The following is a 13,381-nucleotide window of genomic DNA, read 5'->3' on the forward strand; positions in this document are numbered from 1 at the left end:
GGCCAGCCGTGCATACGAGCTTGCACAAGTCTGGAAGTGCACGTCTATCCTGTGTTGTCTGCTATGCATGCTGTGTCCATGCGTGGATATTTTTGCCGCTTGTGACAGGTCACCACTGTTGCAACCACTGGGGGACATTTACCCCCTCAGAGCATGTCTGTGTGACCTGATGCTTCCAACAGCATCTCACTACAGCGTATAGTCTACACTAGTGCTCCCGGTACTGCATTTGCTGGTGAAGTTACAGTGGTGAGGACAGCTTAGCATCAATTCCCTGTTGCGCAGAAGCCCTGAACCTCATGTGAGAAAGGACCTAGGACCTCAGGTACCTGCCATTGCAAAACACCTTATTGTCTATCTCTCCTCGGCTTTTTTCTTTTCCTTTTATTTTCTGGGCACCTGCTGATAAAACAAGCCTCAACTCATGCATCTTTGGTGGCTTCCCTAATGATGCGCAAGGTTCTGGTGGTGCAAACCCGGAATGTCTCCAGCAAAGCCACGCAGTGGCGGTGCTAGCCCATTGGAGGCCCTGAGAAATAATAGTTTTTTTGCCCCCCCCAACACATAATAAAAAGCCAATAGGGGGCCTCTTGGAGCTGCTAAGGGATTGCTTAGTCTGTTTATGCCTAGTGCCAGCTCTGGGTTCACCCCAGTATAACTTAGACCAGAAGCTGGCCTGATAGTTGCATTTCTTGCTTTCTCTGTGTGGATCCTGGGTGAGTTCATGAGGCTGCCGCCCCCCTCTGGTATTTTTGCCAGGTGCTTCTCCAAATGGCCGGTCTCAATGCTGCTTGGAGCTGGGCCGGTGCATTTGATTGCCCCTCTCTGGCTTTGAAAGAGTTAACTAGGTGCGGTAGGGTGGAGGGAGCAGGTGTTGGCCTGGCTCTGTCGTAGCCCCACCCCTCCCGAGGCCTGTAGCCAGTCAGTGCTCCAGACATTGGATCCCCGCCCCCTGATGGTGAGGTATATAAGTCTGCACACACCCCACTCAGCTCTCAGCCTCCAGAGCCTGTCCTTCAGCTGCTGAGCTTGCTCAACCAGTGTTTCCTGTCCTCCTCCACTAGCCTCTCCAAAATGTCTGTCAGAATAACCAAAAACACCTACAGGAGCACCACCTCTGCTCCCGCTCGCTCCTTCAGCAGCCGTTCCTACACAGCTGGCCCCGTGGGCAGCACCAGGATAAGCTCGTCCTACTCCAGCTATGGTGGGAGCAGGTATGGAGGAGGCAGCATGCGGGGACCGTCGGTGGGCTACGGACTCGGTGCCGGGGGTGGCATCGCTGCCGTCAGCGTCAATCAGACCCTGTTGTCACCCCTCAACCTGGAGATTGACCCCACCCTCCAGCATGTGCGGAAGCAGGAGAAGGAGCAGATCAAGACCCTCAACGACAAATTCGCCTCCTTCATTGACAAGGTGAGTCCTGGCACTGTCCGGGTGAAGCTGGCATCCGCAGAGCCGGGTTGGCAGGGAGAGAAGTGGGTGTGTTCCTTGGGGATGGGCAGAAGTCAACCAGACTTGTCCTGTTGCTGTAACACCTGAAGGCTGGAAGGAGATAGAGCAGATTCCAGACTCAGTTACGCCCCATGCCACCCACAGTGACTGAGTAGGGTACGGGGGTGCGTGCAGTAAACATCTCGGGGTAATGTCTCTCCGCCACATAGCATATAAGGGGAGCAGTGACCTGCCAGCCAATATCCCTGCAATCGGAGGGGAATCTGAACAGTTCTGTAGCCAGATCAGATCCCTCTGAGCCACTCCTGAGCCAAAGGCTCCTCCTACAGGTGCATGAGAACATGGAGAAAAATTTCCTCTGCTTGTCTTAGTTACAAAGATTTCCGGTCACTGCACCACCTGGTGGGTTGAAAAAGCCCCTCTCCCGGTGGTGGGGGAGCAGAATGGAGAAGAGGCCCAGAGGTTCCCCATTGGGACACCTGCCAATACAGCCCCTGAGCGGCTGTCAAAAGCATTGGCACTGGAGAGCAGCTTTAGAGCTAATGGGGAAGTTGCCCGCATATGGTGGGGAGGAAAATGTGCCGCCTTGCAAAGCACTCCTGCTACAGGGCGTGGCTGGGGGGGTTCTCCATTGCTCTCAGTGGGTGCTGCTGGGGGCTGAGGTCGAAATGTGGCTCCCGAGCTAAAAGTGGGGGCTGATTCCAGGTGCCCAACTTGGTGCCTGGTTTTCAGAGGGTGCCAGGCACGGGCAGCTCCCGCTGAAACCAGCAGGGGGTCAGCACCTCTGAAAATCAGGCCCCAAAATGGAGGCACCCAAAATCTTGGGGCTGAACATACCTACAGCCAGGGAAATTCCAGAGCTAGTGGAGCTGGGATGAGCCAGAGGGAAGGCAGTGGCTTTTTCCCATCCTCATGCGCCTGTGATACCAGCCTGGAAAAAGATGTAACCCCTGCATGCGGTAAGGCCGAGAGGGGCTGCATCAAGGCTGCTTCTCTCCTTCAGTATTTCCAAGGCCCTGGTATATGGCTGCAGCACAGTGGTCCCCACTTGCAGGGGACAGGTGTTGACTTCCCTCCCCCCTGCTTGCCCCACGGGCAGCCTGCATCTCTTCCTGTTCCACCCTCACCTGGGCTTTTGCTTCAGAGGCTGGTGCCCTGGCAAAAGGGCAGCTGGATTCTTTCTGCCCTTTTCCAGCATTGGGCTTAAAAAGCTGTGTTTTTTTTTTTTTTTTTTTTTTAAATATCGGAGGGGTCGCCGTGACAGTCTCTATCCACAAAAACAACGAGGACTCCGGTGGCACCTTAAAGACTAACAGATTTATTTGGGCATAAGCTTTTGTGGGTAAAAAACCCAGATTTATTTGGGCATCTGGGTTTTTTACCCACAAAAGCTTATGCCCAAATAAATCTGTTAGTCTTTAAGGTGCCACCGGAGTCCTTGTTTGCTTGTGGGTTTTTTAAAACACACGCTGGCTGCCAGCTGGAGGAAATGCTTAACTAAAGGTAATGTAACAATCTCACCTGAAAACCTCTCCCACCACACCCATCTAGGGCAACTGTGTCGGGTTTGGATTTAAACAAACAGGTTTTATTGCCGGTTAGCAAAGGCCTGTGTTTACATCTCTTGTTATCTAAGGCTGGGCCATTGGTAGGAACAGCTGCCTCGCCCTGCCCCTGCCCTCCAGGAGTCCAAGGGTCCTGGCCCCTCCTTTGGCTCAAGGCCTGTTACAAATCCTCTTGTGCCCCCGAGCCCAGATCATCCAGGCCAGGTGGCATCCCTTCCTCTGTACAGTGGACCACCTGGTCATCTGTGACGCTGGTGGCAATCCAGAGTAACTCCACTGCGCCCGATTCTCCTCCCTCTTACTAATTCGACACCATTGTTATGCCATCAGCTTCAGTGGCGTTACTCCTGGTTTCCACCAGCGTGGCCAGAGGGCTGCATCATGCCCTTAGCCCGGCCACGTGCTAAGCTGGACAGCTTTTTGCACGTGGTCCAGCAGCGTCTCAGTGGGGGCCAAATGCTTTGGTAAGTCTAACCCCATGTGCTAAATCATGGGGAGCTTTGCCAGCGAGAGACCTTGACTTCAGCAGTTCTAAGTCTGCAAATAAATGCTAAAGGCATTTGTAGGCCTGTGGGCTAAATCCTGCAGCACCTGTGTAACCCACTGGGGCTGTGTGTGTGTGTGTGTGGGGGGGCATATGTTACAGGTCTTCCCCTCCCTGTGCCCTGAGGGTATGTGTTGTGGCAGCCCCATTTAAGCAGCCTTGACTATTTAGCTCAAGCCATGGCTGCTTGCCCTTTTAGCTCTGGAGGTCCTCAGTTCAATCCCTCATGTGTCCGTTAAGATGGCAGCTGTCACACCCGCTCAAGCGAAACCCCCTTTGCGGTGAAGGGCAGTTACATCAATGTCAATCCACTTACTTTGACTGGGCCTGTTTCTTGTCTACACTAAGGCTCCTTCACACCCCCAGCATAGGGATTGTGACTTCTGCGCTGTGGCGTATGGTAGGAGGAGTTGTGACCCTCGGGCCCTGTATAAAACCAAGGTGGGGTGGGCTCCGGTAACTGACTAGATCAGGTGGCATTGGTGTAAACCCTGTGATGTTTGCACTGAGGGAACGGTCTTGATGCAGACAAGTCCCAACCTTTTAGACTGGTTTACCTTCACTTTTCAAGAAAATTAATACCAAGGGCCAAATCCTTCCCCTCCGTTACATAAGTGTCAATGCACAATGACTCCACTTACTTCCTCTGGCTTGTTTCTCATTTACACTGAGGCTGCTTTACACCCCCAGAGTGGGGAAAATGGGCCTTAGTGTAAATAAATCAGATGCACTCTATTGCGGCCCAGATTCCGCTCTGTTATACCGGTATAAATCCAGAGTCTCTCCACTGAAACTAATGGAGTGACTCTGGATTTACTTTGAGAGCAGAGTAGGGCTCAACAGGAAAAACCACTCCTTCCGATACCTGGACTCATCTCTCATTGAATTAAACGGTGCACACGTCCAAAGGCAGAATAAGTCTCTATGGCACAGAGTCACTTACACAAGGGGAACTCTGATTGCTGTGAAGCTATTTTGGATTTGAGTGGAGGTGGGAGCAGAATCCGGCTTGGTGAGTTCTGTAGGCCTGGTTGTCTTCTCACTTACACCTGATTCTACCGGGGAACTCCATGGGGAACTCCACTGACTTCCACGGAGATACTCCTGATTCACACGGGTGAGAGAACGATCAGGATCTAGTGGGAGGGATGGTAGGTGATTCCAGGAGCATGAGTGGGAAGAAGCTATCCATGCCCAGCAGGTTGTAACTCTCCCAGCAGGAGATTCCTGCCTCCCATGGCCACTGAGCTCTGCAGGTGTAATCAGCAAGGCTCTGCTTCTCTGCCTCACCTCCCACTAGGTCCGCTTCCTGGAGCAGCAGAACAAGATGCTGGAGACCAAGTGGAACCTGCTGCAGGGCCAGAAGACCACCCGCAGCAACATGAACAGCATGTTCGAGGCCTACATCAACAACCTGCGCAGGCAGCTGGACGGCCTGGGCCAGGAGAAGCTCAAGCTGGAGGCTGAGCTGGGTAACATGCAGGGCCTGGTGGAGGACTTCAAGAACAAGTGAGTCCAACTGGGGCCAAAGCAGGGGTGGGAGGGGACACACACACCTTCCCATTCCCTTCAAAGGGAGGTAGAAATCCCAGGCACACCAAGGTCTTGGATTGTACCCCAATGTTCTAACACAAGGAGGCTCTCAAAGGCTACATTCATTATCAGCATGCTGCCTCCTTCAGGGCATTCATTGGATCTGGCCAGGTTATCAACACCTGCCTGGCTTGTGTGCTCCTTGCTTCTCTGCACAGAGAGCTTCTCCCGGGAGGGGGTGGTTCTCAGCTGCTCTTGGTGGGGAGGGGGCGGGATGGGCATCATTAGGGGTTTTCGTCCATCACTTCACATATAAACCCCAATGCACAATCCTGTCCCACCGAACACTGAGCACCGTTTCCCAAACCCATCCTGTTTCGCCTTCCAGGTCTGGAAGGTCATTGGTGGGTGCCTGGCTAGGGGTCTCCCCGCCTCCTGGCATCCCCTAGATGAGTCTGTCTGCCCCCGCGATGGTAGCTACGCCTTCGTAGCATCCATCAGAGAATGACTTCCCAGTCCTGCTGCAGACCTGACAGTTTCCCCCTCCCTCAGGTACGAGGATGAAATCAACCACCGCACTGAGAAGGAGAACGAATTTGTCCTGCTGAAGAAGGTGAGTCCACAGTGCTCCTGGGCTCGGCTGCGCGTTGCAGGCAAAGAGGGCTGGGGGTCTCTCTAATGGGGTCTGTGCTCTGTTCCTGCAGGATGTGGACGAGGCCTACATGAACAAGGTGGAGCTGGAGTCCCGGCTGGAAAGCCTGACTGACGAGATCAACTTCCTGAGGCAGCTGTATGACGAGGTCTGTGATGTCTCCCTTTGGCTCAGTGCTGTAGCCCTGGCCTTATAAATTCCTTCCTGACCTGCAGGGGGAATCCCATTGAATAACATTGAGTTCCTGCAAAGACAAGTGTCTTCTTGCAGGAGACAAGGGATTTTTAAAGGGCTGGGACTGTTTGCACATAGGGTGCATGGTGACACCCCTCTTCTCCCCTCCCCGGATAGCCAAGTCATCAAGGCATCTGCTGCTGCCCTCTGGCCCTTTGAGGTTGGTGAGTGGAAGGAGGGGGATCTCAGCCAGCTGCTGGCAACGTCAGCCCCAGTGGATTCAGTGGCTGGATCAGTCTGGGCTAGGGTTACCATTGGTCTTCCAATCTCCATCCGGGCGGATTTTTGAAATCTGAACGAATGTCCGTGATTTGGTTTGATCACCCTTAGTTCTGCACTGTCTTCAGAGCTGGGCAGCCGGAGAGCAGTGGCAGCTGCTGTACCCCCTCTCCCATTCCTCCTCTAGCTTCCCCTCCCTTCAGCAATGTCTTCTATTTGGGAACTTGAAATATGGTAACCCTAGTCTGGGAAAGGAGCCAACTGCAAGGCATTGGGAATGCTGGCGAGTGCACCGAGTTCTCCATGCTCCATGGTGACAGATGATCCTTATGCTTACCCACACCCAGGAGCTGCGTGAGCTGCAGTCCCAGGTCTCTGACACCTCTGTGGTCCTGACCATCGACAACAACCGCAAGCTGGACCTGGACGGCATCATCGCGGAGGTTAGAGCGCAGTACGAGGACATGGCCAACAGGAGCCGGGCGGAGGCTGAGAACATGTATAAGACCAAGGTGAGTTGCCCATCTGTCCCCCAGAGCTGCTGGGGATGCAGCCAGCCTGGTCTCTGAGCTGACGTGGGCGGGTTAGGGCTTGTGGCACTGCCCATGGGAACGTCCGCTAGGTGGCAGCTGTCCCATTCCTTCCCTCCAGCTGGTGAGCTGAGCACATGAAGTATCCCCTGCAGTACAGGCAGGAGAAGCCTTCCTTAGCAGGCATTGAGAGTTACGCATGCATCCGCAAATGCAGCAGGACTCATTGACCCCCTCTAGTGGCTGGAGTCACAGTTCAGGGCAACTGCACCTGTGCTCCCCTTCTGTGGTCCAGCAAGGACACCCGCTCTTAAGCTCCCGGATCCTCAGCCGTCCCCTCTTTTGGGCGGAGAACCCTGTCTCTCTCCCTCCCAACTGGGGTTATCCAAGGCTGCCCAGGCCCCTGCCTACCCTCAGAACACTTTCCCATGTCTCCCCCCAGAAGAAGTTACAGCCAATCCCCCAATAATACATCAGCTTTGCACTTAATACAATGGGCTCCAAAGAGACTTAAGTTCAGCTGAATAAAGCTTTTCAAGGCTATTACAGGGGATTACCGTATCTGCCACAGCTGGGTCACACGTTCTGAGAGTCTCAGGCTGCAAGGAACCACTGTCTGTCCTTCCTGCATACCCTAGGCCAAGCACTTCCCTTCAGGAAGCCTGCTACAGCCTTGGCTTCATAGACCTACCTTCTCTAAAATGGGGCACAAACCACCTAACGCTGAAATCTGAGGCTGTAGAATCATCTCCTGGGGGAAGCTCCATAACTTGAACATTTGAAACCAGACTGGGTGATACAAGCCATATTCTAGTGTAAGGAACAAACCTGTCCTGGCAAGAAGATGGGACTTACATAGACAGTTGCTAGAATGCAGTCCACATCGACATGAAAGCCCAGGCCTGAATTTCCTTGTCTATCTAAGATCCTCCAAAGTTTCAATACATTTATCCTCACAACATCTCTGGGAGGCAAGGCAGGGCTGTCACCCCTCTTTCATAGATGGGAAACTGAAGCACAGAGGGGCTGAATGGCAAGCCAGAAACTGGATCCAGGTCTCTCGTCAGTGCCCTACCCATTGGACCATACTTCCCTTTGATTGTCCCAGGTGGAAGCCTCACTTCCAAGGAATGGCAAGTGCTTCCCACGCACCATCGGTGCTTGCCACCTTCCCCTGGCAGTCCAGCCTTGGGCTCCCATGCAGCTCATGCATCATTCCAATCCAGACCAGAAGCATCCCATTGTTAGTTCTGTCCCGAGCAGCCTCTCGCACCTCCCAATCCGCCCTACCTACAGGACCGGTGCTGTTCCACCCCGGAGCAGCTGTCTCTAATCCTGCGGTGGTTTTGCAATGGGCACTCTGAGTCTTTGCACAGAGAGATTCCACACTGGTTCCTCCGCCCCTGGAAGCTGGGATGACACCCTTAGCTCAGAGCTGACGGCAATTTGCATAGCCATATACACAGGGCTTTCTAAGCAGCACTATTACGTGGTTTTCATTCCGATTTCCTTCTGGCTTCCCTTCCTGACACATGGAATTTAATCCAGCCTTGCAAAATCCCATTTCCTCCTGGGGAGGAGGATTTGACTGAAGGGGAAGTGAAATGCCACCAGTCTCTTCATTTGCAATCTCTGAACCAGGCCTGGTGAATTTTCCGGGCAAATTTGCAAGGCTGATTAAAGCTGTTAAAAATGGAGCCTTCCAGAGCTGGGACAATTGTGACAGGACCCCTGGTTTATACTGTTTCCCTGGTGGTGAAGAGCCAGGATTTAGCTGTAATGAAAAGGGGATTCCTTTATTGAGACTGCTGGACACAGACTAACCCTGGGTGTCTCTCTATCTCCCAGCCTGGGCTGCCATCTCTCCCCACACAGGATCTCCCTAAATCCTGGCCTGGATCCTGCACTCACGGAAGGGGGACAGCTGATGACATTGTGCGCTCTGTTTTGAATTCCTTGTCTCTCTCCTTCTCACGCAGTACGAGGAGATCCAGGCGGTGGCGGGGAAGCACGGGGATGACCTCCGTACCACCAAGACCGAGATCAACGAGCTCAGCAGGATGATCCAACGGCTACAGTCGGAGATTGATTCTCTGAAAGGCCAGGTCAGAGAAACAACCGCTGACTTCTCCAGAATTGCACCAGACCCTTGGTTTCTCCTTTTTGCAGGTATCTGGGGGCACGGGACCTGCCCCGGAGACCTGGGGAAAGGATTCCCTCTTACGATTCTTAGCTTGCCAGTCTACAGATCCCTCTCAATCCACCTCGTAGATCTTGGTTTACAACTGCGGCTATGGGGCAACACAGCCCCATTCTCTAGTGTAGGTGGGGAAATTCCCCATGTGCCCCTCAACCTGTGGGCCGCACAACTGTGGTTTGAAGGCATAGTTAATATCTGTCTCTGGGCCAGTTTTTCAGCTGACGTAATCAATACAGCACCACAGAAGTCAAGCTCTGTCTTGACCAGACAGCAAATGTGAAAAATCGGAACAGGGGGTGGGGGGGTAATAGGCGCCTATATTAGAAAGACCCCAAAATCAGGACTGTCGCTATAAAATCGGGACATCTGGACACCTTATCTCTGCCTATTTACTTCAGCTGATGATCTGGCTTTTCTTTCTCTTTAATCTCACTGACTCTTGTCACTGTAATCAATCTCTCTCTCTCTCTCCCCCCCCCTAGTTTCTTTTGCAGCTCTTGGGACTTTAGCAGCTGAGCACCTCACCAATCCCACAGGTCGCCCTGCACTGCAGAATGGGGCAGTGCTTAGAAACAGGATCGGGGGGCATGTGTTGTGACAGTGACATGCTTGCAGCCATGGTGTAGACAGGAGCCTGCTTCCCTTTCTTCCTGAGGGATTTTCACCTCCCTGCTCCCCAGTCTCCTTTGGAGAAGCCTGTATGATGGGAGAAAGCAAATCTGAATAGGATGCAAGAGCTCAGGGCTGGTCTATATTTTCCATCCGATGGTGCAAACTATCTGCCATGGGTGCAAAGCAGGGCATGGACCCACGTAGCTTACTCTGGTTTGAAATGGGGGTAAACTGCCCAGTTGCAAGCCCCTGCTTGGCTTGGGTGTAGTGCATCTACATTGGGAGTTTGCATTGGGGCAGCAACATCGGTGCAAAAATTTAGACCAGCCCTTAGTGTGTTGGATGTATAATGCCCCAGCAGATTTCTCCTGGGAGCTTCACCCTCCTCCTCTGATAAGGATGCTGGGAGAGGCCCCTGTTCTGGGAGAAACAATCTAATGCTCCACCTCTTTCCTCCCCCCCTCAGCGTGCCAGCTTGGAAGCAGCCATTACTGAGGCCGAGGAGCGTGGCGAGATGGCCATCAAAGATGCCAGCGCCAAGCTGGCTGAGCTGGAGGCTGCCCTGCAGAGAGCCAAGCAGGACATGGCCCGCCAGCTGCGGGAGTACCAGGAGCTGATGAACGTCAAGCTGGCGCTGGATATCGAGATCGCCACCTACAGGAAGCTGCTGGAAGGAGAGGAGAGCAGGTGGGTTTGGGAGGCCGGCATCGTGTGTCATGATTGGACGGCTTCTCCCCCTCTCCGAAGGGAGGACCAGTGAGAGAACTGAGGACAATAGACCCTCCCCGGGGGCTGGAACTTGGCTCCAATGTGGTGCACGTCTGTCTCGGAGCAAGGTCTGTAGATGAACCCCTTGTGTGCTGAGCCTTGCTGACTTCTGAGTGCTTCAGGATTCGGGTGATGTCGCGATTTTACAGGGACAGTCCTGATATTCGGGGCTTTGTCTTATATGGGCGCCTATTACCCCCATCCTGTCCCAATTTTTCACACTTGCTCTCTGGTCACCCTAATCAGGATGTCCAGCTAGTGCCAGCTTTCCAAAGAGCACCCTCAGTTGCTGGCCCTGTAAGGGGCTTACGTTGCACATCCACCATCACTACGGCCTCCCCTCAGACCTCCGTTTTTCAGGGTGACTCCCACCAATAATCCAAGTAAGTGAGTCACAGGCAGACGGAGCTTAGTTACGTGGGGCGCGGGCCCGTTAAGTGGGCTGCTGCAGTCCCATGTTCGTCTGTCTAGCGCATCCGTTGCTGCCTCCTCGATGATGGTGTCCGCACACGGATGCGGAGTCAGCCCTGCTGCAGCGTGTCAGGCAAAGGCCGTGTCCTCAGCCGTGTGAGGACGGGGCCGGGGGGAGCTCGGGGCAGCGAGGCGCAGAGTGGCTGGAATGTAACTCGGCTCCCAGCAGCGAGTCGGCACAGTGCAGCCAGGGCCGTGAATTCTGAGATGCAGCAGGGGCAGTGTTGCCTAGTGATCAAACCCTTTCCACGCACTCACCCACTTTCCCATACCGGGATACCCCTTCCCCTCCATCCCACTTAGCAATACGGAAAGGGCAGGCTGGTCATGACCCCCTGACATCTGTTTGCAGCGCAGCCCCCTGCTCGAGACCCCCTTGTCTAGATGGTCAGGAATGCCTGGGTTTTAGTCCTGCCTGTGCTGACTCACTGGGTGGCCTTAGCTGGGTCAGTGGATAATCTGCAAAGCAAGGGTAATGATATTAGTAACAAACCCTCTGCTTAGGGCTTCTCTGTTGTAAACTTCTGGCAGGCTGCAGATGCTCAGACGTTCCCAGGGGCAGCCAGGATAGAACCTGGTTCCTTCTGCTTCAAAAGTAACAGGGCCTTATCAATAGAGCTAAAGGAGAATCTCTGCTGTTAGCAGTATTGGGTCTATGATGCACAGATGAGCTGTTCTGATGCCACATTGGCAGTGGCTTACCCGTTCCACGCCGCCCTGCGTTTGTCCTTCTCTGTGCCCCATCCCCATTCGACACCGTCCGGGCACTGATAACTCGTGTCCCTCTCTTCTGCTTGGCAGGCTGGAGTCCGGGCTGCAAAACATGAGCATTCAGACCAAGATGACTGGCTATTCAGGTAAATGCATTTCATTTTGGGGGTGGGGGTTGGTAATGTGGGGCAGCAGGGCAGCACTCCAAGCTGGGGCAGAATCCGGCCCCCCTCCCCACCCGTGGTGAGGGCGGACTCTGCTACTCGACAGGAGTTTGACACATGTTGGGAGAGCAGAATCACAGAGCCAGGGTCGGGGCTTGGGGAGGAGAAACTGGCTCCTTGTAACTCACTGAGGGTCCTAATTCTCACTGACTTCAGCGGGAGCTGAGGGCACTCAGCACCTAGCAGAACTGGGCCTGGTCCACCTTCCCCATGGTCGCTCAGTCTTACCGGCACCGAACCAGATGCGTTTGGGGGGGGGTGTGTGTGTGTGTGATTCTTGCTCTGCAGCAGTGGGGATATGTGGGGGCGGGGGAAGGGAAGAGGCAGACAGAACATGCCTAAGCCCTAGCAGTGGGATGGTTTCTAGTGCCAGGGGCTTTTTTCCAAGGCTGAGCTCCTGACCTAGAAGATGAGGGAAGGAATCATTGCAGGGTTAGATGCTCTGTAATGACATCCCCTTCTGCTTTTATAACGGGGTGTTTGCGAGAGGCTGACTCATCCTGCCCATGCTCTCTCCGCCCTGGGGGAATCCAGTTAGCGATTCAGGACCATAGGTTGCCTTCACTCCGTCCTGGCAGCACCTAGCCTAAGATCTAGCCTTTCGCCTCCCCGGCTTGGTTCTGAAGTGCAGAGCTGCACAGCTGACTCAACTGTAGGAGAGATCTGGGCCAGGTTTTGTAGCAGAGATCAAGCGTTGTAGCCTTCCAGGGTCCGCAGCGCTCGGGCCCACAGGATGTGGGTTGAGCCATCCATGCGGTCAGCATTGCCCTTGGCTGGGGAGTCACCTGCACATCCTGTGTGGTCTTACTGGTCCTCTGTCTCTCTCCTCCCGTCCAGGTGGGCTTGGCAGCGCATACGGTGGTTACGGTGGAGGATACAGCAGCTCATACTCGAGCGGCGGCTACTCCCTGAATTCACCCACACTGGAGAGCTCGGCTCTTGCCAGGTCAAAGGCCATCGTGATCAAGAAAATTGAGACCAAGGACGGGAGACTGGTGTCCGAGACCTCCAACGTCCTGTCCAACTGAGCAGCCACCAGATGAGCCTCCACAGCTTAAAAGTGCCTTAAGAGATGAGCCTTTCCTGATCAGCTGGGCTACTCAGACTCTGGGGGAGACTGGGACAAGGGCTGGAGCCCAGGATCCCCCCCTCCCCCCCAAACCCAGCAGCGTTTGCAAATTCTCTTGTGATAATCGATGAGTCGTCTGATGCCCCAGATGCTCCCCCTGCCTGTCCCCCTCCTTCACGCATGCGGAGGAGGAGTTGAGAACCCACCCGTTAGAGTCCAGATGGCCAGGTTTCCATCCCTTGCTCCTTTCTCTTTCCCTTGCTGCTCCATCCAGCACAGTCTCAGCTTGGAAGACTGGCTCAGGCCTGGACCAAGCATTTCAATCGGTGTCTCCCAGAGCTGTTAGATGCAGAGAGTCACAAATGCGCCCCATGGTGCGAGCCCTGTGTGGGCACAGACTTCCTCTCTTTTCCGGGGGTGTGCGACCACCCTGCCCCCACCCCCACTCCACCCCTTCCATGAGGCTCCGCCCCCACCTTGCCAATATTCCAACTCTTTTCCCAAATCCCCACCTCCTCCCCTGAGTGTGTCATGTTCCCGCTCCTCCCCACCCCTCCTGGAGCGTGCTAATGCTGCCAAACAGTTGTTTGGCGGCGG

The 13,381-nt window shown here is 54.2% G+C and overlaps 1 protein-coding gene across 1 annotated transcript; it reads left to right on the plus strand.

Moving 5' to 3' along the window:
• Positions 1 to 1,018: 1,018 nt before the first annotated feature.
• KRT8 (keratin 8) lies at positions 1,019 to 13,381 on the plus strand. The gene is made up of 9 exons (XM_074935178.1): positions 1,019 to 1,413; positions 4,862 to 5,070; positions 5,647 to 5,707; positions 5,799 to 5,894; positions 6,547 to 6,711; positions 8,709 to 8,834; positions 10,008 to 10,228; positions 11,582 to 11,637; positions 12,553 to 13,381. The coding sequence occupies exons 1-9, from the start codon at positions 1,075 to 1,077 to the stop codon at positions 12,741 to 12,743; spliced, it is 1,464 nt and encodes a 487-aa protein (XP_074791279.1). The 5' UTR covers positions 1,019 to 1,074; the 3' UTR covers positions 12,744 to 13,381.

This window comes from Natator depressus, chromosome 20, assembly GCF_965152275.1.
Source record: "Natator depressus isolate rNatDep1 chromosome 20, rNatDep2.hap1, whole genome shotgun sequence".
Taxonomy (NCBI): domain Eukaryota; kingdom Metazoa; phylum Chordata; order Testudines; family Cheloniidae; genus Natator; species Natator depressus.

Bases quoted from the DNA above. Each gene is read 5' to 3' on its own strand.
- KRT8 (XM_074935178.1), top strand. From the start codon at position 1,075: ATGTCTGTCAGAATAACCAAAAACACCTACAGGAGCACCACCTCTGCT. The intron at 5,895-6,546 runs GTCTGTGATGTC...ACCCACACCCAG, and splicing joins TGAGGCAGCTGTATGACGAG to GAGCTGCGTGAGCTGCAGTC. The intron at 8,835-10,007 runs GTCAGAGAAACA...TCCCCCCCTCAG, and splicing joins TTGATTCTCTGAAAGGCCAG to CGTGCCAGCTTGGAAGCAGC.